Source organism: Lutra lutra, chromosome 10, assembly GCF_902655055.1.
Source record: "Lutra lutra chromosome 10, mLutLut1.2, whole genome shotgun sequence".
In the NCBI taxonomy this organism is placed as follows: Eukaryota; Metazoa; Chordata; class Mammalia; order Carnivora; family Mustelidae; genus Lutra; species Lutra lutra.
The window spans coordinates 88,638,564-88,663,984 of NC_062287.1; the positions used below are offsets into that span (position 1 = coordinate 88,638,564).

General features: G+C 49.9%; 1 protein-coding gene across 16 annotated transcripts in view; it reads left to right on the forward strand.

Annotated features, from left to right (window-relative positions):
• Positions 1 to 25,421, forward strand: part of PRR5L (proline rich 5 like) — a 71,794-nt gene that overhangs the window by 20,375 nt on the left and 25,998 nt on the right. For 14 of the 16 annotated variants that reach the window (XM_047691349.1, XM_047691340.1, XM_047691347.1 and 11 more), the window contains 3 exons: positions 1,396 to 1,476; positions 14,571 to 14,619; positions 15,217 to 15,324. In XM_047691349.1, the coding sequence (XP_047547305.1) occupies positions 1,396 to 1,476; positions 14,571 to 14,619; positions 15,217 to 15,324 (238 nt within the window). Of the gene's footprint in view, positions 1 to 5; positions 926 to 1,395; positions 1,477 to 14,570; positions 14,620 to 15,216; positions 15,325 to 25,421 lie in introns of those variants that run through there. The other 2 variants (XM_047691356.1, XM_047691355.1) reach the window with 2 other exon arrangements.

Here is a 25,421-nt window from a genome sequence, read left to right on the forward strand (position 1 = left end):
GGGCGATTGTCGTGAAGTGGACGGTGGCCAAGGGCCAGAGCAGGGCCTGGGGACCGGCTTAGCTTCTGCTTCTTTGGAGAGCTCTGTTCCAGAAGGTCATGATTGTACAGCTAGACAGCTGTTGAAGAAAGCACATTTTCCTGTGGACGACATGTCCACTGCCTTCCCTTGTTTGAGCCCCTGGAGGCCTCTGGGCTACCGGAGTCAGTTAACCGGCCCAGGACAGTTGGGTTGGAATTGACAGCTTCTGTTCTGCTCCTTAGTCAACCAACCCCAGACTATTCGCGTACCCGGGGGTGGGCCTGAGTAAGGAACCTCAAGTCACCTGTTACCTCTCTGGGAAGGTAAGACATAAGCCAAATGAGTGGTATCATGAGCCACAGGTGCATGGGGAAGGAGATACTGGCTTTTATGCAGTGTCTGGTCGATGTTTTATACACCAAGCAATGAGTGGAGACAGAATCAACACCACGTTTTGCATCCCTCTGGGCTGCTGCTTTCATATCTAGCCATTACTCTTTGGATGAGTTAAATGCTTCATGATTTTAACTGACTGAGCCTCCCAGGCACCCAGCATATCATTATTTTAAAGCATTACTGAATCTTTGTACTTTGACTCATTCTGGATTTTCTCATGAATGCACAACTCTCTCAATGGGGCTGAAGATGGGGCTCTGACATGTGTCGCTGTGAATGGATCTGTGTTCTTAAAAAAAAAAAAAAACAAAAAAAAAAGCCCTGGGATCCTTGATAAAGAAAAGATTGCAGTCTGCTGCTTGCTGACATATTGCGCTGGTGCCACAGAGCCTGTGGAGTCAAGACTTAGCTGTGGCCCCGCCAGGGACTAACCCACCAATGCCTCTGCACCTCCCAGGAGGGGAATGGAAGGGGCAAGAGAGGCTAGCCTCAGTGAGACTCTTCCAAGGTAACCCTATCAAAAAGGCAAGGAAAAAGCAGTTCATATCAGCCCCAGGCACACAGGCTGCTCTGCGAGGACAGGGACCTCCTAAGTGAAGGAATCCCAGGCACTCTTGGCATCCGCTTGCGCCATTTTGGATTCCTCCAGGCCCAGCGTCCTGAGAGCACATCCCAGCATCTGTCCTTCATGAGGGCTGCTTGCCAGCAGGGAGGCCAATGGGGCCAGTGAGGAAGACTGGCTCGCCTTTGAGAAACTTGGGGGGCAAGGTCTGCTTTTGGATCTTCTTGGTCTCACTCTTCCTGTCTCTCCAGTGACCCGGGGAAGGAAATAATGGATTTCCAGGGATGGAAAATGGGGCCATGTTTGTGCCATGGGTTCCCTGGCCCTTGCACCTGCCTTTAGCCCTGAGCTGTTGATTGAGGCTGCCCTAGGCAGGCAGATCCTTTAACGAGGGCTCATTTCTGTTTCCCCTATAGCGTCCAGACTGCCGTGATCAATGTCTTCAAAGGAGGTGGCTTGCAAAGCAACGAGCTCTATGCACTGAATGAAAACATCAGGTACGTGGATGGCTAGGTCAGGGGCCATTTTCCACCTGTGGGCCTGAGCTGGGGCAGTGGGGGCTGTCCCACTGGCAGCCTTAGCTTAAAGTTTTTATCTGCTTGGTTCTTAATGCTTCTGTCAACTTTTACTGACTCATAGGGCTACTAAGCTCCAAGACCCTTATCTGTCTAGATAATAATGATCCATGGCGGGTTCGTCCATTTATTCCTGTGTGGGGCACGGTGGGGGCAACCCGGGGGTGGAGGGTTGACATATGGCAGATGTCACATATGTCACATCTGTACGTATGGATTGTGCCCTGCTTAACCATTAGGTGCCATATTGGGCAAGATGGCCTCATGGTTGAAACCAGACTGCTTGGGATTCTGTTGCCCTTGTGGCTTTTACTAACTTAAGTTTCTTACCAACTTCTTTGTTCCTCAGTTTCCTCTTACATGAAGTATGGATGGGAAATGTGCCTACTTCCATAGGATTCTTGTAAAGATTTAAATTGAGTTATTGTATAAATGACCTGTTAGGACAGGGTCAGAGCTCTTGAAGTACTGGGGGCTCTTATGACTGTGCACGTTGTGGCGGTCATTACGGTTAAGTTTTGGCGATACAACCCTCAATAAGATGTGGTCCTTGAGGGGTTTCTTATCTTCCAGAATCTTCTCAGTAGTATCAGCTTTTCATAAATTTATTCACTCCTTCAACAAATATTTGAGTGCTGCTTATTGGCCAGGCACTGGAGAGACAGCACTGAGCAAAGACCGAGGTGGACCCTGCTGTCCTGTGATTTCAATATTCAGTCGTGGGGACCATCACCGGTCAACTAATTATACCTATAAAATGTAAAAGTGCTATTGTGACAGCTGCTGTGAGGAAAGCACATCTGTATGACTCCCATCTTGCCGAGGCCAGGAGTGATGTCCTGCTTGTGCCATCTTCTGGAGGACCAGTGGGAATTCAACAGGTGAAACTGCAGGTGCAAAGGTCCTGTGGTGGCAGTGAGCCAGAAACCAAGAAAAGGCCTATGAGCAGAGACTGCCCGAGGTTTGGGGGTGGTATGGTCAGGTTTGTGTTTTGGTGAAATGAGGACAGAGAGAGGCAGGCACAGCCCAGAGCGCCAGAATCTCCTGGGGAAGGGGGTTGCGCGTTAGGCCTTTTAATGTCCTCGTGTTCTTGCTTGTCTGGTGTGTTAAGTGCAAAACATCAAGGCTAAAGACCCAGGCCTGGAGTGGGTGGGACAATCAACAAGGCCATTATTTGGGTCCTGCTTACATTTAGTGAAGATGTGTGTTTTAAGGGTCAGTGAGGTGTTTTAAGAGCTCTGCTTTCATTAAAACCTTGGGGCTCAAAAGTAAACTGAGATTGTGTTGAATTTCTACCCAGGAGCTTGAATTTCACATAGTAATTACACAAATAGGGAAGAGACAATAGAGCTTGTCTAGCCCAAGGCCTCCTTTTACAGAGAAGGAAACTGAGGCCCCAAGAAGTCAAGTGACGGGGCAAAGCAGGGTCAGCCAACCCCTGGGTTGCAGGAACTCTATTTTACTCCAAGAACTAAGATCCTGGCCTCCCCAGGAGGGTTCGTTAGCTCACAGTGGAAGTATAAATAAATAAAACAGTGACTCAGGAACGTGCTAATTGTTCCTCACTTCGGGAGACCAATCCTGAAATTGTACTTAAAATCTTTGTGGGCAGCAAGGAAAAGTACTGGCCCCGGAAGATTCCACCAGACCTTTTATCCCTGGGGAGTTGTTGCTAACTGAGAAGCCTGCAGGTGCCCAGCGAGTCTTCTGAATGTGGGAGGCTGGCTGGATGCACAGAGGTGAGAGTTGTCCCTATGTTGAAAGGGGATTGTGGATCGCCCTGGCAGGACGTGGGGCGGGTGACATGTCAGCCTCTTTCTCAACCGGAAATTAAGACTTTTATGTGAAATTTCCTGGCTTTTAAGTGTTAATAAACAATCCAAATTTCCCCCAAACATTAGTGCAGGTCAAACAAAACATATCTGTGGGTTGAATGGGACAGAGGCTGTGTGTTGACTCGAGGAGCCCCAGCGTGCGTGAAGGCCATGCTGGTGAGGGCTGGGCTAGCACCAAGGTCACATGATGGGGGAAGGGAGCTCATCTGGAAAAGCACGGAGCACCTCTCACCTCCATCGGCCCACTCGACCCTCCTCACAGCCGTGTGAGGTAACTGTTGTTCTTGTAGTTTATCCATAAACGTGTGGATAAGGAAAATAAAATAACTCTCATCCAAGGTCCCCCAGCTATGGAAAGGGCGGAGTCAGGACTTGAACCCCTGTCTCAGACACCTGTGTTCGTCTGCTCAGGCTGCTGTAACCAGTCCACAGGCGGGGTGGTTTCTACCATAGACATTTACTTCTCGCTGGTCTGGAAGCTGGGAAGTCTGAGGTCAACATGCCCTCAGATTCGTGCCCTCAGATTCGGTTCCTGCTGAGAGCCCAGGTCCTGGCAGCTCGCTCACTGTGTCCTCCCAGGGCCTCCTCCCCTTTGTGTTCAGCAAGCTTTCCCATTTCGTCTTCTAAGGTCACTAATCCCATCTCGAGGGCCACACCCTTATGATCTCATGGAAACCAGATGACCTTCCAGAGGCCCCATCTCCAAGTACCAGCACAGGGAGACGGGGGACTTCAACACAGGAGCTTGGCAGGGACACAGGTCAGCCCGGAGCAACACCTATGTTCTTAGTACCGCCTCCTAGAGTCGGAGGTTTCAGACTGGAAGAAAGTTTAAACAGATGGTCTTGGTCTTCTGCTTTCCTTTCACAAGGCCCCTGAGACCCTGTCTTTCATCATGTGCTGTGATTCTTAACCCCCCTCTGAGAAGCACGACCACGCCCCCCCCCACCACTAGTCCCTTCCAGTGTTGGGTCTGGGGGTGGGGGGCAGGGCTGGCTGTTCTTTCCTATGTTTTGAGCAATTTTCCGGCCGGTGAGAAGTATGCGTGGTTGGGGTTTGACACTGATTGCCCAGATGTGACATGAGCCCGGAAGATGTCAAAGCTGTCAAAAACCAGACTTTCAGCTGCCGACGTTCTTGGCCTTCTCTGGGAGAGTGGTTAGGTTGGAGATGGGTTTTCACATCACAGATGCTCAGAGCCTGACTGGGAACGTGCTAGGCATGCCAGGCGTTGGTGTGACCCGGTCCCCAGGGGAGTCAGGTGAGCCGGCCCGCATGCATGCCCACATCTGCAGGTGCCTGCGTGGGAATGAACACAGCTGCTCCTCATTTCAGCAATTAAAATGCCAGAACAGCCCTGCTGCTCTTCGTGGAGACATTTGGGTTTTGGTTTTCCTTTTTCTTTTCTCTTTTGGAAGTAGGTCCATAAAGCCGACAGGGTGGAGGGATGCCCGTTGTGGAGGGTGTATGGGGGGGAAGGCGGGGGCACAGGACAGAAGGAACATAGGGAAGAGAATGTGGAGGGAGAGAAGACCAGTGATTCTCCAGCCCACTTTGCAGTCAGTTATGATGGGTCTTCGTGCCAGAAGATCTGTGCCAGGTCCAGTAGAATTTTTTAACTTGTTAAGAGTCGTGCCTAGGGGCGCCTGGGTGGCTCAGTGGGTTAAAACCTCTCCCAGGGTCCTGGGATCGAGCCCCTCGTTGGGCTCTCTGCTTAGCAGGGAGCCTGCTTCCCTTCCTTTTGCTGCCTCTCTGCCTACTTGTGATCTGTCTGTCAAATAAATAAACAAAATCTTTAAAAGAGAGTCGTGCCCAGATTCAGAGAGACTGGGCATCAAGAGGAGACCAGCTGTGTGACCTTGGGCAAGTTACTTTGTTTTTCTCTGTCTCTGTTTTTCCTTCCATGAAACAGGGATAGTAATAGCATCAGCCTCACAGTGGTTGGGAGGACAAGATGGTGCTAAACGCGTCACGAGGGCAGGGTCTAGTGCATAAATACGTTAACCATTATGGCGCCTCTCCTTGTGAAATGGTAGTGATAGTAAAGTGATAAATGATGGATGAGTACCACGTGTGAGAGCACGGGGCAGTGTGGTGACTCGCTGCATGGCAGGTGTTGTGTAAAGACCCCTCCAGCAGTTCAGATGCGGTGAGCTCACTTTGAACAAGAGAGGTCCAGGACGGGCTCCTCCAAGAATGTGCTGGACTTGGAGTCTGGGTGAGGCTGGGCGCTTGCTTACAAGGAGCCAGCTGTTTGTCCTTTCCGCAGAGAAAAGAACGAGAGGAAATGACTCTCTCCGTTCTCTGTTCTACTCAAGCCAAACGGTAATAAACTTTGATGGACCGTCCAAGTCCTGAATCAAAGCCGAAATCAGCGTCCCCACGTCCCCGCGGCCAGCCCTGGCCTTCTTTCCAGCGGTAGGGTTAGTACATGATCGTGAGTACCTGGAGGTCCTCTTGGTATAAACTCTCTATGGGGCATCGATGTGGTTTTTAATCCTGTCCCCGGGCTCAATGCTGATGGGGCTGCCGTTTGGCAGTGGGGGCACACCTGGGTCTGAGGTTTGGGTTTGGTGAGCTCTCCAAAGACCGTGTCTGCAGTGGGGGGCGAGCACAAGGCAGAGTGCCGGGGGAGTACAAAAAGGGGGCACGGAATTATTGGGGGGAAGGTGATAATTGGAGGATGTTGAAATCTGGAGGATGAGCAGGTGAGGGTCAGTCGGGTTATAACCTCCTTGCCACGGCCGTCTCCAGGCCTTCCCACCCCTCCTCCTCCCCAGGAAGCATTTTTTTTATTCGGCCTTAATGAATGCTCTGAGGCGAGGTTTCCAGAAGCCAGAGATGGGTTATCTGCAGCTGGCCTGAGGCAGGAAACTCACATTTTCCTTCTCTCTCTGTTCTTGTTGGGAGGGAGGCGGCGTGGAAGAAACCCCAGAGATTTTCAAGGAAAGAGGTTCCAAGAACTGCGCTTGGTCTTTGACGGGTCTGAGTTGAAACGTCCTTCTCCCGAGTCATTTGGCTGCCTGAGCCCCTCCATGCCCCGAAGGGAAACGCACCTCAGGTTTTCCCACCTCAGGTTTTCCCGTCTCTGTGAGGGAGTCTGTTGGTTGGGTCGTGGGACCCGCAGCCGCTGGGGGGAAGCGCTGGGACGAGCTGGGGAGGAGCGGAGTCTGGATGCGGCCCACAGGCTGGCAGAGTCTGAGGCGAGGCTCCTGGAGGTGATGACGATAGCAGACATTTGTGTCGGGTTTAGTGTGAATGCTTTCAATATGGCCATTCCTCTAGAGCTCCCCACAGCTCTCTGAGGCAGGTCCTGTATCCCTGTCTTACGGGTGAGGACACAGAGGCGCAGGAAACCGGGACAACATGCCCAGAGTCACAGAGCTGGTCAGCAGCCACACTGGGATTTGAACCCGAGTCTTCCGTGTTCTTAAACCGAGTAAGCAGGCGACGAGAGGAACGCAGAGCCTGCATCATCTAGATCTAGGCCTGACGCCCCTGGGTATAGGACATAGATTCATCACCAGATCCTGAGGTAGGCGAGGCATTGTTTTCTGAGGACCCTGCTTTGGGAGGGCTTAAGATGGAGTCTCTTTTCAGCCCAGATGGTTCTGCCTGAGTATATGTGTTGTCCCTGTGTCTGTTCTGGCTGATACACACCCTCAACTTTGGGGGCGGGAAGAGTAGTAAGAGGGAAGTGACAAATCGGAAACCTCTGGGGCTGGCCCCTGTGGTGGCAGTTGGCCCGTACGGTGTTTTGAGTCTCCCCTGAAAATCCAGGCCTCTCAGGAAAGTTCACGTCGGGTAACACTGGAAGTGTAGTCTGGCCTGGAACTGGTCAGCGGGAGCCAAGTCCTGGCTGCTGGCTTTCAGGGGGTGCACTGCAGCCCCCCCATTCATGCCCACCCGTGTCCTCCCCCTGTCTTACCCACTTGCCCCTGTGAGCAAGTGGGGTACCACGGGCTGACTTTGAGGTCAGCCTCATTTTGGATGAGGATCTACGTATATGGCCCCGGGCAAGGCTCTGAGCATCAGCCTCCTCTCATCTGCGAGATGAGGATAAATTCCTACCACAGGGACATTGGAGAATTAACAGTACTGCATGCCAGCTTCCTAGCATCGTGCCTGTGACATGGTTAGAAGGTCAGGGGCACCGGGCTGGCTTAGTCGGTAGAGTGTGTGACTCTTGATCTCGGGGTTGTAAGTTTAAGCCCCACAATGGGTGTAGAGATTACATTTAAAAAAAAAAAAAAAAAAGGAAGGCCCATGGAAGCTCTCTGTTGGTTGTCTCCATCTTTTTTTACTGTCCCCACTCCCCACTTAGGGTGTAGGAAATCAAGAGGTATGGGAGTCCCCGCATTTATTTTACATGAGTTGTGGACACCGCCTCCAGTGGGCCCCAGTAAAATGGACCCAAGGAGGAAAGCGGCATCTGCATGTAAGTGCTTAAAGATGCTGCCTCCTTAAAATAATGTTCTGTTGTGGAAATGAGGGAGGTGATCTTCAGGGGAGTCAGCAATCAGGTTGGGGTTCAGGTTGGAGGGGTACTGACCAGCTACCATATTGGGAACAAGGCCTGGATCACGAGGAGGTCGGGTTGGATCCTGCCAAGGCGCTGGGTTGGGGGGCCTGAGTATTGGGGCAGCCCCTAGTTAGTTGCCAGACGACATGGAAATATTGAACAGTTCCTCCGGCCGTCCTGTTGGATGCTGGGAACCACGAGCCCCATAATGCCTGTCTCTGAACCACTGCCTCCTCCCCTGGGATTTGGCTGCTCTGGGTCTTTCCCCATGTGCCAGGGAGATGGTGGCTCATACCCACGGTGGTTTCTCTCTGTCCTCTGGACCGCTCCTGTACCACCTGCCCTCTCGGGGTCCCCGTGCCCTGCCACCAGCCAGGATCCGGCTCTGGCCCGGTCTTGTTTACTCTTCAAGCCCTCAGAAGTGGGAAGTTGAGTTGACAAGACAGTGAGGGGCGAGATGGCGGGTCTGTGTAATAACAGGAAATCTTGTCATCTGGGGTGATGTCTCGCCCAGTCAGCCTGGGAGGGGAGAAAGGGTGAGATAATACAGACCAGTGCGTGGTTCCCCATTTTTTTCCCTATTGTGGCCTTTCTGGCTTCTGACTGAACGTCGTGCCCTGTTCCCTTTTGGGTTGGGTCCGCATGAGCGTCCTTTGCCATTACTCCTGGGTCCCCACTTCCTCCTTCCAGCTCAGGCTGCTGCTGCTGCTGCTGGTTAGCGGCAGGACTCTGCACACAAGGCCTGGCCTAGAAGCCCCATACGTGACATGGGCGCAGCTGGAGCCCTATGACCTGGGACGTCCCCTCCATCTTTGTCAAGCCACCTTTTCCCCCAAGTTCGCACCCACCTTCCCCCCTTTGTTACCCTTCGTTCATTCAGTAAGGTCCGGCCCCCGCGGCCGACCCCCTTCATGAGTTTCACCAGGGCCCTTCATGCCAGGCTTGGGAATGGGCTGGTCCAGCCGTGCTCTGAAGGAGATGCAGAGAAGCTGTTGGGTCAGGTTCTTGGGAGTGTGGGCGTCCAGGTCCGCAGCCCTGGGTGGTGCGCACCTGCCCGGCTTTGTGTGCCTCAGGCCTGTTCTGGGAACTGCCCAGTTCAGGATGAACTCCTTTAACCCCTGCGGTAGTCCACAGAGAGGTATCCTCGTTACCCCTGAACTCCGGCTGGGGACCGGGCACAAGGGACTGACCGGTGATGCTGATTTGCAGGGGTGATCGCTGACAGCGGGCTTCAGTCCCTGTCCTCACGCTCCCCGAGGCCCCTCTCCTCTCTGTCCATACTGACCTCTGAGGTTGGTTTCCTTGTGGATAAGAAGTGGAGCTACTACCACGGCCGGTGGCTTTGTTTGGCTTACAGGAGGATGCACCTGCTGTGTTTGTTGTGGACCGCGCGCCTGGCCCCTGGGCTTAGAAACCTTCAGTTTGGGGGAAAATCATCCTGCTCCATCCTGGGAGCATTTACTGCTGATTCCTTATTCTTATCTATTTGTTCCAGTAAGGAATTACATTCCTCTTTTCAGGGAAAATTCCCTGGGAGAGAGTGGAAAAAGGGGGAGGGAGGCTGCCAGAGTCTCAGCCCCCCATGCCTTAACCAGAACACGCAGCCTAGGGCTTGGAGGCAATGAGAGTTTTCACCTCTTTCGGATCTAGGGAACCACAAACCACAGGCTCGTTAATTCTGTTGTCATTCCTCCTGCTTTGCTCTCCTTTCTGGTGCTTTCCAAACTCTGCTGACGAAGTTAGTGAGGAAGGGTAGAGGGTGAGTTGACTCTGTGTGAATTTAGGTCTGTGCACCTCTAACGCCTTGGTGCTCGTAGTGTCTGTTTTTGGAGAAGATAGGGCTCCTGTGCCTCATGAGACGGTGGCACCGGGGGGCAGAAATCTCTGTCCAGGCCCTGTTCATCCCTTTCAGCAGCTCGCATGGTGTCTGACACACAGAAGGTGTTCTGGAAACGGCTGTGATTCGGTGAATGAATTCGTGGATCTCTAGTCTCTCTCGGTGGCTCTGGAGGAGAGCTCCTGCCGAGTCCTCCCGTGAAGACGGTGTATCAAGACAGAGGTGTGGAAAATCCCTTTTTCTCTCAGTTCAGCTAAGATCATGTTTTTCAGAAGTACTCTTTCCTTGTAAATCAAGTGCTAGCAGAATAAACACCGAGAATAGAAACAGGTTGGAGCTTGTGCGGTGACTCAGCGACAGTCTGCTCTCCCATGGCTGGGCCAGCTCTGGCCGCCTCCCCACTTTTCTCTCTGAGTTGAATTCTCAGGCTGCCAGGCTGAGGTGGGTTCCCTGGGACCACCCACTTCCTGACATTGCAACCTTGATGAAAACTCCCTCCCAGAATTCCTTCTCGCCTGCAGGCCATTTGGTGGTAACTCTGGTGGTGGTTCTTGTTAATTAAATTTATGGCTTTTTTCATAGGATTCATGGGGTACAGAAATCTTAAATAAATAAGGAGTTATAATATAAAGAATCTTGGGGCCCATGGGTGGCTCAATGGGTTGGGCCACTGCCTTCGGCTTGGGTCGTGATGTCAGGGTCCTGGGATTGAGCCCTGTGTTGGGCTCTCTGCTCAGCAGGGAGCCTGTTTCCCCCTCTCTCTCTGCTTGCCTCTCTGCCTACTTGTGATCTCTCTGTCTGTCAAATAAATAAAATCTTAAAAAAAAAAAAAATCTCCCATACCCCAGAAACCCAGTTCTCATTCAACACCCCTCCCAAGGATAATTACTAGAACAGCAGCTTATTGGACATTCTTCCAGAACTTCTTTATGCATAGGTAAGGAACATATATATGGACAAGCAACCGGGGGCACTCAGCAGTTGATAGGAGATCCACAGACTGGGATCTCTATCTCCTCCTAGCTTCAGGGAATAAAGTTTGCTGACGTGATTTGTTGCCCTACTTAATGTCCAATAACGGCTGCAACTTTCTCCAGCTCCTTACTTGGGGAGATGGAGAGGAGGGGACAAACCCAGTGGGTTTCTATGTAATTTTTAAAATGCATACATGCTTGGTGTGTTCTCAAAATCAAGGTGCTGTCTATTTCAGTTCAAAGGGCCTGTTGGAAACCAAATCACATCGCTGTTCCAGAGCAATAAGTTCAAAGAACAGATGTGACACCTGAGTTAATTCATATTCTGTAAATAAAAATACATATTCTTATTTTTCTCTTATCTTTCCACAAGGAAGCATATTATATACACCTTTCAGCATCTTGCATTTTTTAAGACTTAATATAACCTAAATCTTTATGTATCACTAGAGTTCTTTTTTTTTTAACCATTGCATAAAATTCCATTGTATGAATGAACAATGATTTTTCGTGATTACTTTATTGGTGCCCATTGACGTTGATTCCTATATTTTGCTGCAGCAAAAACTCTGGACATAGATGCAGTGACCTTGTCTAACACATAACGTGCTCGGAAGTAGGACAGGTTTTGTAAGGGACAGAACTGCCTAGTGATTGGCTCCTCCCCTCCCCAGGACAACAGAACATTGACTTAAATGATCCAATGGGGTCTACTCTGTTCGGCGTTGTCTATATCACAAGACCTAGTGGACAGGGGTTTGAACTCAGGACTGAGGAAAGGACACACGTCTGGTTCTCTTACCATACCCGAGCAGAAGTAGTCCATTAATTAGGTTGAAAGTATAGAAGGTGGATTGTTGTGCAGATTCCTCTGTCTGGTTCCTCCTCAGTAAAGGGCCGAGGGTCCGCATTCTCTGCGCGGTGGAAGCATCTCCATGCTCCGCCACTCAATCTTCTCCATCGCCATCGTGCTGCTCCTGGTATGGCTGCTTCTAGTTTCAGTCTTTTTGAAGCTTCAGTCTTTTTGAAGCTTCTAAGTTTGTCCTTGTCTTGGTTGTGTCCTTAGCCTCTGCTCCTTTATCAGCCAATACCTGCCCCCCCCCACAAGCTTTGTCTCTCCACAACGTTCTGCAGCATCTGCCAATGGCGATGGCTGGCAGCAGCCCTGGCAGGACCAGAAGATGCTGTACCTTCCCCTCGCTGTGGGTGCAGCCTTTCTGCCTCCCCTGACCAGTTGGGGACTGTGCTTCTCGGATTCCTCAGTTGGGTAGTGTGGTGATGCTCCCGAGCACTGCTGTGAAGCATCCCTGGGCAGTAATCACCTGCTGACCATGTCCAGCCTAATGAACGATGCTCACATTGACATGGGTCCCTCCTCCACAGTGCTCCAGGTGGGTTTCCCATAGCAGCTGACCTCGAAGGACTACCCTTCCCCCGGACCTCTTTCTCTTTCCACTTTACCCAGAGCACCTTCACGAGCCGTGTCCCAGCACAATTGCTCGCGGACACCAATTCCATAGCCTGTTACTTGATCTCAAAGCCGTGTCCATCCCTCAGCGTCACTGGGACCCAAGAAGTGCTTGGGAAGCTCTGTTCGGGGTAGCCCGTTATTATTAGGGCTTCTTTGTCCCCTCCTTGAGGAAGCTTGGCTTCCTCCTCTGTGGTTTCAAGGCTTCCCGGTGGCCATGAAGACCTTTCTGGGAGGTGCCTCTCCCTCCAGCAGTCAGAAGCGGCCTCCCTGACTCTTCCTGTTCCAAAGCCTGCACCTGGGGCTCCCCACTGGTTTTTCTTTTCTGCCTGGGAGACACCTCTAGCCTCCAGGAGCCTTGATGACCGACCAGCCCTTGGCCTGCTTACTGATGGATGTTCCCCCGCCTCTTGTCAGAGAGGCCCACAACCGGGCGAGCTGCTGGGCTGTGTTTGTGGGGTGGCCTTCCAAGAGCCCCCCCCATGATATTAGGTCTCAGAATGCAGTATCCGTCACATGCACATTTTCGGTCGTGGGCCAAGGAAGGTATTTTCCTAGCTCAGCATGTGTTTGCAGCTTTGCAGGGATCTCTCTGGTATGAGAATGCGGACCATGGAGCTCGCTCTCTCTATTTCTTTTGCAATCCTGTTGTGTTTGTGGTCTGCCCCTAATGATACCTCGCTGTGACTTCCTGTTTCTCCTCCAGCGACATGTGGGAACACATTGTTGGGGTGGGGGGTGATAGCCAGCAGGTGTTGTCAGAAGCCTGAGCATTTGCCCCTTCATGACCATGACTGGTGGGATGGGTCAGTGACATCATTTGAAGCAGTGAAAAGCGTACCCTCCTAGGGAACGCCCCGGGTCTGGGGAATGAGTTATTCTTGTTTCTAGCTTTCTCACCTTGTTTGGATCCAATGAAAAAAAGAGCAGTGGGGCCAGTCCCATGATTGTCATGGGGAGAAGAGGGGCTGGTGCCAAGACCTCTATTTTAAAAAGTCATTTTAGGGGCTCCTGGGTGGCTCAGTGGGTGAAAGCCTCTGCCTTCGGCTCAGGTCATGATCCCAGGGTCCTGGGATCGAGCCCCGCATTGGGCTCTCTGCTCAGCGGGGAGCCTGCTTCCCCTTCTCTCTCTGCCTGCCTCTCTGCCTGATTGTGATCTCTGTCTGTCAAATAAATAAATAAAATCTTTAAAAAATAATAAAAATAGGGACGCCTGGGTGGCTCAGTTGGTTGGGCAGCTGCCTTCGGCTCAGGTCATGATCCCAGCATCCTGGGATCGAGTCCCACATCGGGCTCCTTGCTTGGCAGGGAGCCTGCTTCTCCCTCTGCCTCTGCCTGCCATTCTGTCTGCCTGTGCTCGCTCTCTCTCCCTCTCTCTCTCTCTGATAAATAAATAAAATCTTTAAAAATAAATAAATAAAAATAAAAATGAAAAGTCATTTTAGCTCTTGAGATTCTGAAGTCATCTCGCGAGTGTGTTTGTGAGCCTCGAGACCTCCTGTGCTCACTTCTGGGTAGCTGGTACCACCACAGTGTCTGGCACGTGAAGGACAGCTCAATAAATGTTTGTGGCTGGGTGAGTAGAATCCCTTTTCCCTGTCGTAGTTGCCTTTGAAGGACTTCCTCAGTCCCTCGGGTATGGGCAGCAAGACCAGCCCAGCCACGGCACGGAGCTGAATGAGCTGATGGATTTGGAGGAGAGACCGGGTGGGATTATGGGGAAAGATTTTGAATTTGCAGGAGGCCTGGGTTTGAATCTTGACTCTGTCACTGGCTTATTCTGAGCCTCCATTTCTCTATCTGCATAAGAGGGATAATAATTACCTTCCTCTCGCACGTATTTTACAATCATGGGTTGAAGAATATGACAGATGTGGTTTAAACCATAATGTCTACAAATACGGAGGATTCTAAAATTATGGTCTTTCTTCTCTTTGCTTTTTTTTTTTTTTTAACCCCCTCCACATGAAGCCAGGTGCCCTGGGCTTGCCTCTACCAACCCTATTAGAATGTCCAGTGGCTGGGTCGTGATCTCAGAGTCGTGAGATTGAGCCCCGTGTTGGGCTCTGCACTGGGTGTGGAGCCTGCTGATGATTCACTCTCTCCCCCTCTCTCTGTCCCTCCCTCTGCTCACTCTTTCTCTTTCTCTAAAAAAAAAAAAAAAAAGAATCCTCTGTGGCTGCCTGGATCCCCTGTAGGATTTCCATTGCCTGAATTCCCTAAGAACTCTTGGGTTACTAGAGCCTAACACACTCCCATCTTAGACCTGGCCTTGGTCCCTGTGCCATTGGCGAGCACTCTATTATCGTCATGCATCTGTGAACAAGGCCCCGGGAGCTGTACCATCCAGGACTGCTTGACAGTGTTTCTCTCTCCCCAGGAGGCTGCTGAAGAGTGAACTTGGATCATTCATTACGGACTATTTCCAGGTAAGCTGCGTGGGTCTGAGTATCCGTCATTCCAGTGTACGTGGATGCATGTACCGTTCCTCCAGCGTCCAGAATTACGGTCACCGAGTCCCCGATACGTGCAGGGTCGGTGTGGCTCTTCCCCTCCTATAATGGACATGATGGTCTTGGGCAGCAGCCCTCGGGCTTTTTAGTCTCACAACTCCTTTACGCTCTTACAAATGACCACTTTCTTGGGTTATCTCTGTCTTCACCCTATTGGAAATGAAACCTGAAAAACTTTAAAATATTTAATTCATTTAATATTTAATTTTTATTTATTATTTATTATTATTTAGTTATTATTTATTTTATTTTATTTTTTATTTCTATATTTATAAATAAACACATATTTATATATACTTATATTATGTATTATATATTTATATATTATATATAATATATATTATATATTTATATATCTATATATTTTTATTTTATTATTATTATTTTTATTTATTATTTAATTTAATATTTAATTCATTTAAATAATAGACCTATTACCCATTAGCCTAAACAGCATTTTTGTGAAAGACAGCTTTTCCAGAATAAACTAACCGAAGAGCGGCATTGTTTTAGGCTTGTGAATCTGTGCCGTCTGGTCTCAGAGGGGAGAGCTGGATCCTGGTATCTGTCTCCTGTTCAGTTGTTGCGATACTGCCTGTCTTGTCTCTGGAAAATTGCACGGTACACTCATGGAGGGTGCAAGGAAAGGGGCAAGTTGTAGCTTAGGGTAACTGAGGAAATCGTTTTGACCATGTAGAAAAGGTCTGAGGATCTCCCGTGGGACCCCAGACCACCCTTTGAGAATTGCTGCTCTGTGGACCTTCCCTCGCACCCCCATGGATGGCATCTAAGTCACCATAACTATAAGTACCCTTCAGCCAACTTATTTCTGGTCGCTAAGCCTCCTGGTCTGTTCTGTTAATTGGATCAGGGGATCTGACATCCCAAACCCTGTTGTTACGGGGCTATTGAATTCAAGGTTCCAGGCTCAGTTAGAGGACGAAGACAAGTTGTTTTCCTGATTCTAACCACAGGCTCATGGGGGCAGGGGAGGGCCTGGAGATGGACACCATTGTTTGACTGAGTAACTGACTAGGTGACACTTTGGTGAAGTCCGAGCTCCCGCTTTTCACTTATTAGCTGAGTAGTCTCGGACAAGATGCTTTGTTTTCCCCATCTGTAAAATGGGAATAAAAACATTAAAGGTCATTGTATGGTTTACATGAAATAACACCTGTAAAGCATTCAGCACAGAGTGTGTGGGGAGAGAGGTGGGGGGACAGAGTGGGGAGGGAGTGGTCAAGATTGTGCCCCCTAAATCCGGATTACCTAACTTCAGTGCCTGGCATAGCCACGTACTAGCTGTGTGACTTTGATCAAGTTGCTTTACCTCTCTGTGTTTTAGTTTTCTGTTCTATAAAAACAGGGGTAATAGGACCAAACCTTATGAGGTTATTGTGAGGACTACCTAGATTATTGTTTGTCAAGTGTTCAGGACAGGGACAAGCACAGGGGAAGACAGAGTAACGTGGTTGTTAAATTTATACGTATGCATGTTTGTTATTCTAAGGTGTCATCCATCCCTTTTAATGGGAAAGTAACATAAAAACAGAAAACATTTTGGTTTCAGGTTGGTGATGTTATTCCATATCCTAGGAGAAAATACTTTTAAGACAGTTTAAAGAGATTTTAAGTCTTAAAAACACAGGCATTCTCTTTTTAAATTTTTTTAACCAAGATTCTACTTTTACAAGCTTCTACTTTTATGTGCACTTTTTTAAAAAAGATTTTATTTATTTATTTGACAGACAGAAATCACAAGTAGGCAGAGAGGCAGACAGAGAGGGGGAGGAAGCAGGCTCCCCGCTAAGCAGAGAGCCCGATGCGGGGCTCGATTCCAGGACCCTGAGACCATGACCTGAGCCGAAGGCAGAGGCTTAACCCACTGAGCCACCCAGGAGCCCCCACTTTTTTTTTTTTTTTTTTAAGATTTTTTATTTATTTGACAGAGAGAGAGAGAGCACAAGCAGGGAAAGCAGAAGGGGAAGGGAGTAGGAGAGGGAGAAGCAAACTCCCCACTGAGCAGGGAGCCCAACATGGGACGTGATCCCAAGACCCTGGGACTGTGACCTGAGCCAAAGGCAGATACTTAACCAACTGAGCCACCCAGGAGCCCTTTATGTGCACTTTGAAAGAATGACAGATGTCAGTCCTTTTGAGACACATACATGCACGAGCACGCACGTACACACACAGAGCAGAAAATGGCCACTGTAAATCTGGACAAAGTGAGATGTTGCGGAAGCCTGGAGTTCACTTGGCTCAGATGTCTCAGCTGCTGGAAAGAAAGTCCCTGTCCAGGGAGAGACAAACATAAAGATTAAGAAAGAGGTAATTAGTTACAAATGTGCACCATCTCGGTTGCCCTTGACTCAAAGGTCAGTCTTGTCCTCAGCCTCTCCTCTTGCCATCTGTGGTGATTGATTTTTAAATGCAGCTCCAGGAAAGTGGTTTTTCAATCAGTCCTGAAGGAACCTGCCAGCCTGGCCGCCTTCCTCCTTGACATTTAAAATAGACAGCATTTGGTGTGGTTTCAATCGGGTTTTAAATGTCAGTTGTCTTCTGGCATGGGGGGCTTACCCCTAGGATGGGTGGGGAAGGGCGTTTGGGTGGGGACTTGTTTATCTGGGAAGCCTTGAGGTTTTTGGGGGTGGTTAATGCTGCTTACAAAGTATGCCAAACAACTAATAACCACACGTCTTTTTTTTTTCTATCGAGAGCTTAATCAGACAAACTGCTTGGCAGATAGTGAGTCTCTGGGGGTGTGGGGTAGGAACTGGTTTTCACAGTTTTGAATCTGGGTTTTTCCTTAGTGTAACGTGCTAGACTGGAGGGAAAGCTAGCCTGGGTGCTGTCTAGCTGTTTCTTTAAAGTGTAGGTTTGAAGTCTCCGAGAGGAGCGGAGCCCTTTATAAAAAAAGGTGTCTGGTTCCCCAGCCCCTGGAAAGTACCTGGCGTAGAGTAGATGCTCAGTAAAGTTTCTTGGGAGAGAGGGAGGGGTTGTCTACTGCAGGTAGATGATTTTAGATGGTGGAGACAGGGGTGTTAAATAACACTTGCCTTCGTGTCTGGGAACTGTTGCCCTTCCTTTTCCTTTAGTGCCGCCGATTGTGCCAGAGAGGGTCTTGGTTTGTGCCGGGGTCTTTTACACATCTGTGGAACTTGGCGATGGTGTTTCAGGAAGACAGAGCAGGCCTCAAATGTAGTACCTTCAGCTAGGGACACTAATTAGGATTTCACAACTTTTGTGTGTGTGTGTGTGTGTGTGTGTGTGTTGAGTTGATGGTTGAGTTACATTCCATTTATGGCAAATGATGTTGCTGTAATTTCATTTTTAAATGTGTGTGTTTTAAAAAGTGGATGGATTTAAGAAAAGTAGTCTGCAAAGAGTTAACCGTTTAAGCTGCCCTGGCTATGGCCAAAGGCTGAAGGTGGTTGGAGAGAGATTCGGGGTTTGAAGAGCCCCCTGCTAGGCATCTCTCAAAAATGGGCTGGTCCCAAAGCCAGCCGTGCCAAGTAGAACTCTCCAGGAGGGAGGCTGGAGGGGGAGGGGCATCCAGGAGGGAGGGTTCTAGAGGCCAGCCTTCGCATTCAACAGGCAGATGTAGTTTCAAGAAGGAAAGTCTGAATGGGCTCCAGGAAGAACATTCCTCCAGCAAGGAGGAGGGGTAAGGTCTGGGTACACATAAGGAACAGAACCCAGGGGTGGACAGGTAAGACACCAACGCTGTGGATGTGGCTGCCTGGGAAGATGATGGATGGGTTCTTGGCACACTGGGCTCCTCTCTGTGGACAGATGACCCCTTCCTGGCTGTCTGCGTTTATCCATGGACGCCCATCGCCTGGGACCCAGACCCCCAACACAGACATCTCCACTTGCAGAGTCTTCTCTGTGACTCTGCGTCTGAAAGTAAACATTCTCATGTTGTAGCTTTAAAGAAAGAGTCACGAAAGGGTATCTTCAGTGAAGAATGATGGCCATGACCTGAGGTGGAGGCAGAGGGGAAGCAGGTGGAAACACAGTGCTTATCTTGTGTCTGCACATGCAGAAGACAGGCCTTTTGAGCCACAGAAGCACAGGTAGATTTCCAGAAGACATGGGCCCTCCCAAAATTGGACTTTACCAGTATTGAATTTTTCTTTTGCCCTCTGTTTTGAATTGCTCCTGGAAGGAGACTTGGGGTTTCCCAGGGGAACTCCGTGTCATGGAGACAGCTCTGTGGGATAATTGGTTCCTTATAACTTTGGGAACTGATGATAGGAAATGCTCTGCGTTTTTCTGTCACCTAATTAGTGGTTAACCACCTGAATGGTGCGGGGCATGGGGATGGGAGAAGCTGCAGAGAGCATTTTCTGGGCTCCTGTATCTGCTGGCCGTGCTGTAAGCTTCCCCCTAAGCCCAGAAAGTGAAATTCCTTTTGGTGAAACCTGATAAAGAAACTCCGTCTATCCTCAGTGGCTCTGAATGAGCTAGTACCTAGGAAAGGGGGACGTTTAGTCACCCTAATGCCAAAAAGTCGTGCATAGATGGCTTGGTAGCATTTGCTATAAATACCTCCCCCTGTTACCCATATCTGTAAGAGTCCCTGGGGGCCCGTTTCCTCCTTAGTGCCTCGTTATCAGGGAAGGTTCATTGAGGGCTTATGGCACCTGGCAGAGCCGAGGGGGGAGACCCCTGGAAGCTTCGTGGTCCCTGTGGAGTTGAAGACCGCAGACACAATAGGGATGTAGGTGAAGCCACATGGGTCCTACACCATGTAGCGTTAACTGAAAACCTGCATGGATGGTAAAGGCTTCCAAAGAGGCCCAGAATCAGTAGATTTTGTAGGGGGCAAAGATGGGACCGGTAGGAATCCACAGCTAGTTGGGTGGAGTGATGATAAAAGAGTGGGGAAAATCACTTGCGTGTGATTTTTTTTTCCCCCCAAACCCAACTGGAATAGAGAAGAAAGGTTTCAGCTCCTCTTTGTGGAGCCTGGGAAGTCTTCTCCAACCTGTGGGATTCCCCAAATGGAAAAAAGGGATCAGGGGGATAGAGGCTAGCAAGGGATGGGGCGTTGAACAAGTGGGCTGCGCTCCAGCGAAAAGACAAGGAAGAGGGGAGGGGACGATGCCCTTAGGTGAGAACATCGTTGCGGGTTGCCTTTCGGAGTTGGCCAGTACGTGGAAGAAAGGCACTGTGGAGTTTGTAAGTGTTGCGGGGTGAGGGGTGGAGCAGAGGGTTTCCTTGGCTGCTGTGAGGGGAGAGAAGGGAGTGGTACCCGTCTGGCGGCTGTGAGAGGGACCCCTGGATGCTTTCGGCTACTCTCAGTGGGGGGCCACCTGCCAGCCCACTGGGTTACCCGTCAGGTGCTCTGCCGTACTTCATCCCCTCAGCAATTATCTGAAACCCCTGCAATTATTTGAATATTTTTAGTGTACTTGTCTCAGATTTTATGAAGATAAATGGAAAAGATGGGTCCTGTGAAATTGATAACCGTAAGTCTTCATATAATTGAGATCAAGAGGAAACTCAGCAGGCACGTGGATGTGGCGGGTGTGTAGCCCCATTGGCCTTGGTGTACTGCACGTTCAATTGCGAAACAAGGAACACGTAGGTATGAAACGCTGGAAGTCTGTCACCTGCAGATGAGGTGTAATTAGGGATTTTATAATCCTTCTTAGCTCTACGGGAACAGAACTCTGCCTTATATCATGCAAGTGTCTCGTTCTGCATGAGTTTTCAGGAAACCATTATGTATGAAATTGGGTGATTTCCCATAGAGCAGGCAGCAGCCAGGCTCAGGGCCCCGATGGAGGCGGGATGGCAGGCAGGAGGTGGAGGGGGGCTGCTGGAAATGCACACGGTTTTTGGATGTGGGGACACTGCAGCCGTTTTGTGGCCACGAGGAGTAAAGGCTGAGTTGGAAGGGCTGAGAAATATTTGTTAGGCATGAAAAGCACCAGGGCAGCTTTCTCTGAGGCTTGTGAAGAGCTCTAAGGAGGACGAAAGCAGTAATAGTTTCAACGGATAACATTTTCACACGTTCACGCTCCAGGCATTGTTTGTTTTAAGCCCCTGCTTCTCAGACTGTGGTCTCCAGACCGGCATCTTTAGTGCCACCTGCGAGTGTGTTGGAAAAGCAAATTTTCAGGCCCCGCCTCAGACTCACAGAAGCAGAAAGTGTGGGCCCAGGCCCAGCAGTCTGTGCTTGTGATGCCTGTGCACTTTCTGAGAGACGCTCTAAACCTTTTCCCTGGGCCATGTCCCTTATTCCTCCTGATGGCTGATGAGGAAGATTTTGTTCTTACCGTTTTACAGATACTGCAACCAAAGCCTGGAGAAGGGAGGGCGTCCAAGGTCGCACAGCTAGGAAAAGGCAGAGCACGTATCCAACCCAGGCCATCTGGCCACAGAAGAAAAATCTTCTGGATTGTACTTTAAATGTTCAAGGATGCCCCATGGAAGAGAAATTTCAGTGTTTTAAAATTTTATTTGTTTTGTGTCCAGTGAAACAGACATGGACTGTTCCAAGTTTCCTTGTGAAACAACTTTTTTAAAAGCCCAAATACACCCTCTTAGTGACCCCTGAAGCAGTGCTAAATGAAGCATTGGCATTTGTACCGAGTTTTAAATCTTCTTCTCACTCCAGCTGGGGATTTCTGTCTGGTCTTATCATGCCCCCTGACACACACACACACACACACACACACACACAACACATACATGCAAAACACACACCAGGACTCCAGCTGGGGATTTCTGTCTGGTCTTATCACGCCCCCGACATACACGCACACACACACACACAACACACACACAAAAGACACACCAGGACTGGCTTATTAGGAACCCTCTGGGCTTGGGGGTGAGTCATGTTTATGAGCCTTCTCGTTGCTTATCTAGGAAGGTATTGAGGTTCACAGGAAATGCAGACGTCCTTAGAGATGATGACTGTACTTTCAGAGTTGTGGGGGGAAAAAAGAAGGTGGCCCACCGTTTCCATCACAGGCTGGGTGCCAGCGCCATGGGCCTCCGTAGACCTTGGTATCACTGGAAACATGCGTGGAGTAGAATTGCTGGGTAACACAAGTTCTCTGGAGGCAGAGGGGTGTGCTTCTAGGGGTCGGAAGGAATGTCTCGTTTGGAATGGAGTCTGTTTGGGAGCTAGGTGTTAGCCTTGCTAGACAGTGAGTGGATCGCAGAGAGGGAGACCGTGAAAAAGTACTTTTGGAGAGGCAGAATTTGGGACACTGCTAGCAGGGTCAGGCAGCAGGAATGAGCCAGCTGGATGGAGGCTTTGTGGTGAAACCGAGTGACCTCACCTGAGATGGCTAAGCCAACTGCTCCCGGCGTGTGTGAGCCGGAAGAAGATCTCCTCTGCTTTCCCCTGTGGGCAAGGATGTAAGCAGGCTCTCCAGGTGCCAGGGCAGGAGAGCATGACGGCTGAAAGCACCAGCCCTTCTGCCCAGGCACATCTGGATCCTGGTCCTTGCTGGAACCCTTACTGGCTGGGTGACTTCAGGCATGTCACTCAACCTCTCTGAGCCTAGTTTTCTGAGTGGTAAGCTAGTTACTCATGGTACCGACTTCAAAAGGTTGTTGTGGTTCCTAGAGGAGTTGTTATATAAGCAAAGTGCTTGGTATAGAGGGAACAGTCAGCATATGGTGATTTGTATCTTTGTATTTTTTATTATTATTGCTAAAATAAACCAGGGGCATAGAATGGGAGAAAGACCTGGGTTTGGATTCAGACCAACCTGGGTGCCAGTTCTGGTCTCACATTTGCTGGTTACTTCTCCAAGCCTCGATTTCTTCAACTGTAAAACAGGCATCGTTTCTGGCAAAGGTATAATGAGCTAGTGCGTGCAGAGGGTTTAATACAGTGCCTGACAAGAGTGAAAATCAGTAAGTAACTCATCATCATCATCACCATCCTCATCACTGCTGAAGCAGTAGAAGTGGAGGGTGGCTGGCGGCCTTAGCATCTACAGAATTCCTGCTATGTGGAAAGTTCTTTCCTCTGGGAAGATGGGGTCCATGTCCTTCTCCCCACCCCTCAAGCCTAACGGGTTCCCTGTTTTCCTGAGTCCCTCCGGTGGGGGTGGACTGGAGGTGTGCACTGGTGACAAGCCCACCTTCTCCTCTGCCCTCCACTGCTTCCTCCTGCCTGTCCTCCATGATCCCCTTGGCAGAATGGGGCAAATCTGTCCTGCCCACTCAAGATTGGGTGATTTTAGTGCGTTTCCCCAGACAGCCTTGTTTTTTGCATTTTTCCTAGCTGAACCTCACTTTTCTGTGGGCAGCCTATTTTTTGATGCCTTAGAAAACATAGACAAGTCAGCCGTTTCTCACACCCAGCCGCGTCTGCCACTTCAACAAAGTGTCATGTATTCTACCGCTAAGTTCATTTTCGGGGTGAGGGTGAGGCAGTAGGTGACCAGGAGCCTCGTACCAAGTCCCAGGTCGTTTCCTAGGTGGATGCTGTTTAATGTGTTTTATTAGCTTGAAGCCTTAGGCCTGGGGAGGTGGTGGTCCTGCTGCCGTGGGGCGGAGAGTGGGACCAGAGAAAAGTTAGGTTCTTTCCAGCTCTGGCCCCACACTGCCCGCAGCGAGCAAATACTCGGTACCTTCCGGTGTTGGGCTCTTGTCGAGGGCCGGGAGTGCAGTGAGGTGAGTTCCAGGGAGAACAGGTGCCTAGAAAGGCTGTGCACAATGGATGCCCAGTTCAATGCTGGTTCCCCCCCTCCCCCACTTTTTTAGGTCTCAGTAGCCTTAAGCCCCACAGATGTCAGGTGGCATATCCTTAGGTAAAGTGACCGACAGACAAGGCGGGCTTCGTCATTTACAGGGCCCAGTGCAAAATAAAAATTTGGTCATGGCCAGGGTGGGTAAATCAGTCTTCCTGTGGGCTTGCTGTTGTAACCCATGGTGGCCAAGTGACCTCTGAAGAGATTGTAACCTTTGCACCCTCTGGACACAGATCAAGGGTGGCCAAAGGTGGCCCCCCCACACCACCCCGTGCTGAACCAGCAGCACTTGAGGCACAATTCTGTGAGCCCTGGGAGGGGAGGGCTGCCACCAGGCCCCTCCCTGAGATGCCGCAAGGCAGGCACCCAACTCTCCCTTCCCTGCACCTGTGCCTGGGCGCCCACCGGCCGGACCCTTTCCACCATCGGGAATGGGAGGATAGTGGGAGGTAGGGAGGGCGAAGAAGACCCTGCAGCGGGGTCAGCCACCAGTGCGCAGGGAGCAGATGTTGAAAACCCCTCCTGGGGAGGTACTAGGAGACAGGACTACAAAGGAGCTGGGGCCCCAGGCCTTGGCACGTCCTCCATAGCCCTATCCAATTTCACTTACAATACACAAGTTCAAAGATAAAAATATTAAGCATTGAAATGGTAACTGCAGGGCACTAAACCCAAGTGGGAGGCCCTTCAGACCATGAGGCCTGCAGTCACACAGGACCCTAACCTCCTGCCTGACTGCAGATTCCCAGGAGATACAATTGGCTCAGTCTGAGGCCCGGGGCAGGGGTGGGGTTGGAATCAGGCCAGCTGGCTAAGCCGATGCTACAGGCTGGGGTCAAGGGATATGAACTTGCACAGTGGGGCACAGGTCCATTAAGTGGATGACAGGTGCTTCTCGGAAGGGGGTGGGGGCTGTGGGCTAGGCTGGCCCCAAAGATCCTTCCTCCATGCACACGTGCTGAAGGAAATCTGGAGACTCCTTTCCTGGAAAACGTCCACACATATACCATCAGAACTGTGTGTGACCAGTGGATTTTGACCACAGAGCTGGGGAGATGGCAGAATGACTAGATGCTCCCTTCAATCCCTTCCTGAGCCTGTTTTTGGTGCTCTATTTGGTCTAAGTTAAGGATTGCCATGCTGTGTATCATGAGAATTTTTCTAAAGATTTTTAAAATTTATTTGACAGACAGAGATCACAAGTAGGCAAAGAGGCAGGCAGAGAGAGATGGGGAAGCAGGCTCCCTGCTGAGCAGAGAGCCTGATGTGGGGCTCGATCCCAGGAACCTGAGATCATGACTTGAGCCGAAGGCAGAGGCTTAACCCACTGAGCCACCCAGGCGCCCCTATCATGAGAATTTTAAAATGAAAATTTTCTTTTTCATTTCTCTATAATCCACAAGTAATTTATTTTCCTTGAAAAAGAAAAAATGTTTTGTTTTGTTTTTTCCCCAAGTGTCTCCTTGAAGGGAGAAGATGTAAGAGAGAGAAGGAAGGAGAGCCTGGGCCGTCTTTTAAAGAAGTTTATCCTTTAAGATCCAGACAAAGTAATTTTTACCAAATGAAGAAACGTCAACAAATTTAGGGAGACTGTTTTCCCCTTTCTCCCGTCTTATACACATTTTATCTCTTGTCTTGATTTCTTAAAAGTTGAACATGATCTTATCCCCCAAACAGGCAACATGGACACTTGGCTAATGTCTATTAGCATCTGCTGTGTTTGGGACACTTCTCAGAGCCACGGGCACTAAACTAAGAAATATTCCTCACCCCTAAGGACCTAGCACAGAGGATATAGGGTTTGAATTCATTTCTTTGACTAACTCAGGATAGGACCTAGACGAGGTTTCTCTCTGTCCACCTCCCAGTACTTCCGGTTCTCCCCCACCCATGCCGTCGAACGTGTGCATGACCGCGGTGATGGAACACACTCATGAAAGCTGCCTTCAGAGGGGGGCTGGATCTCATCTGTGGGTGCATCACAGAGAC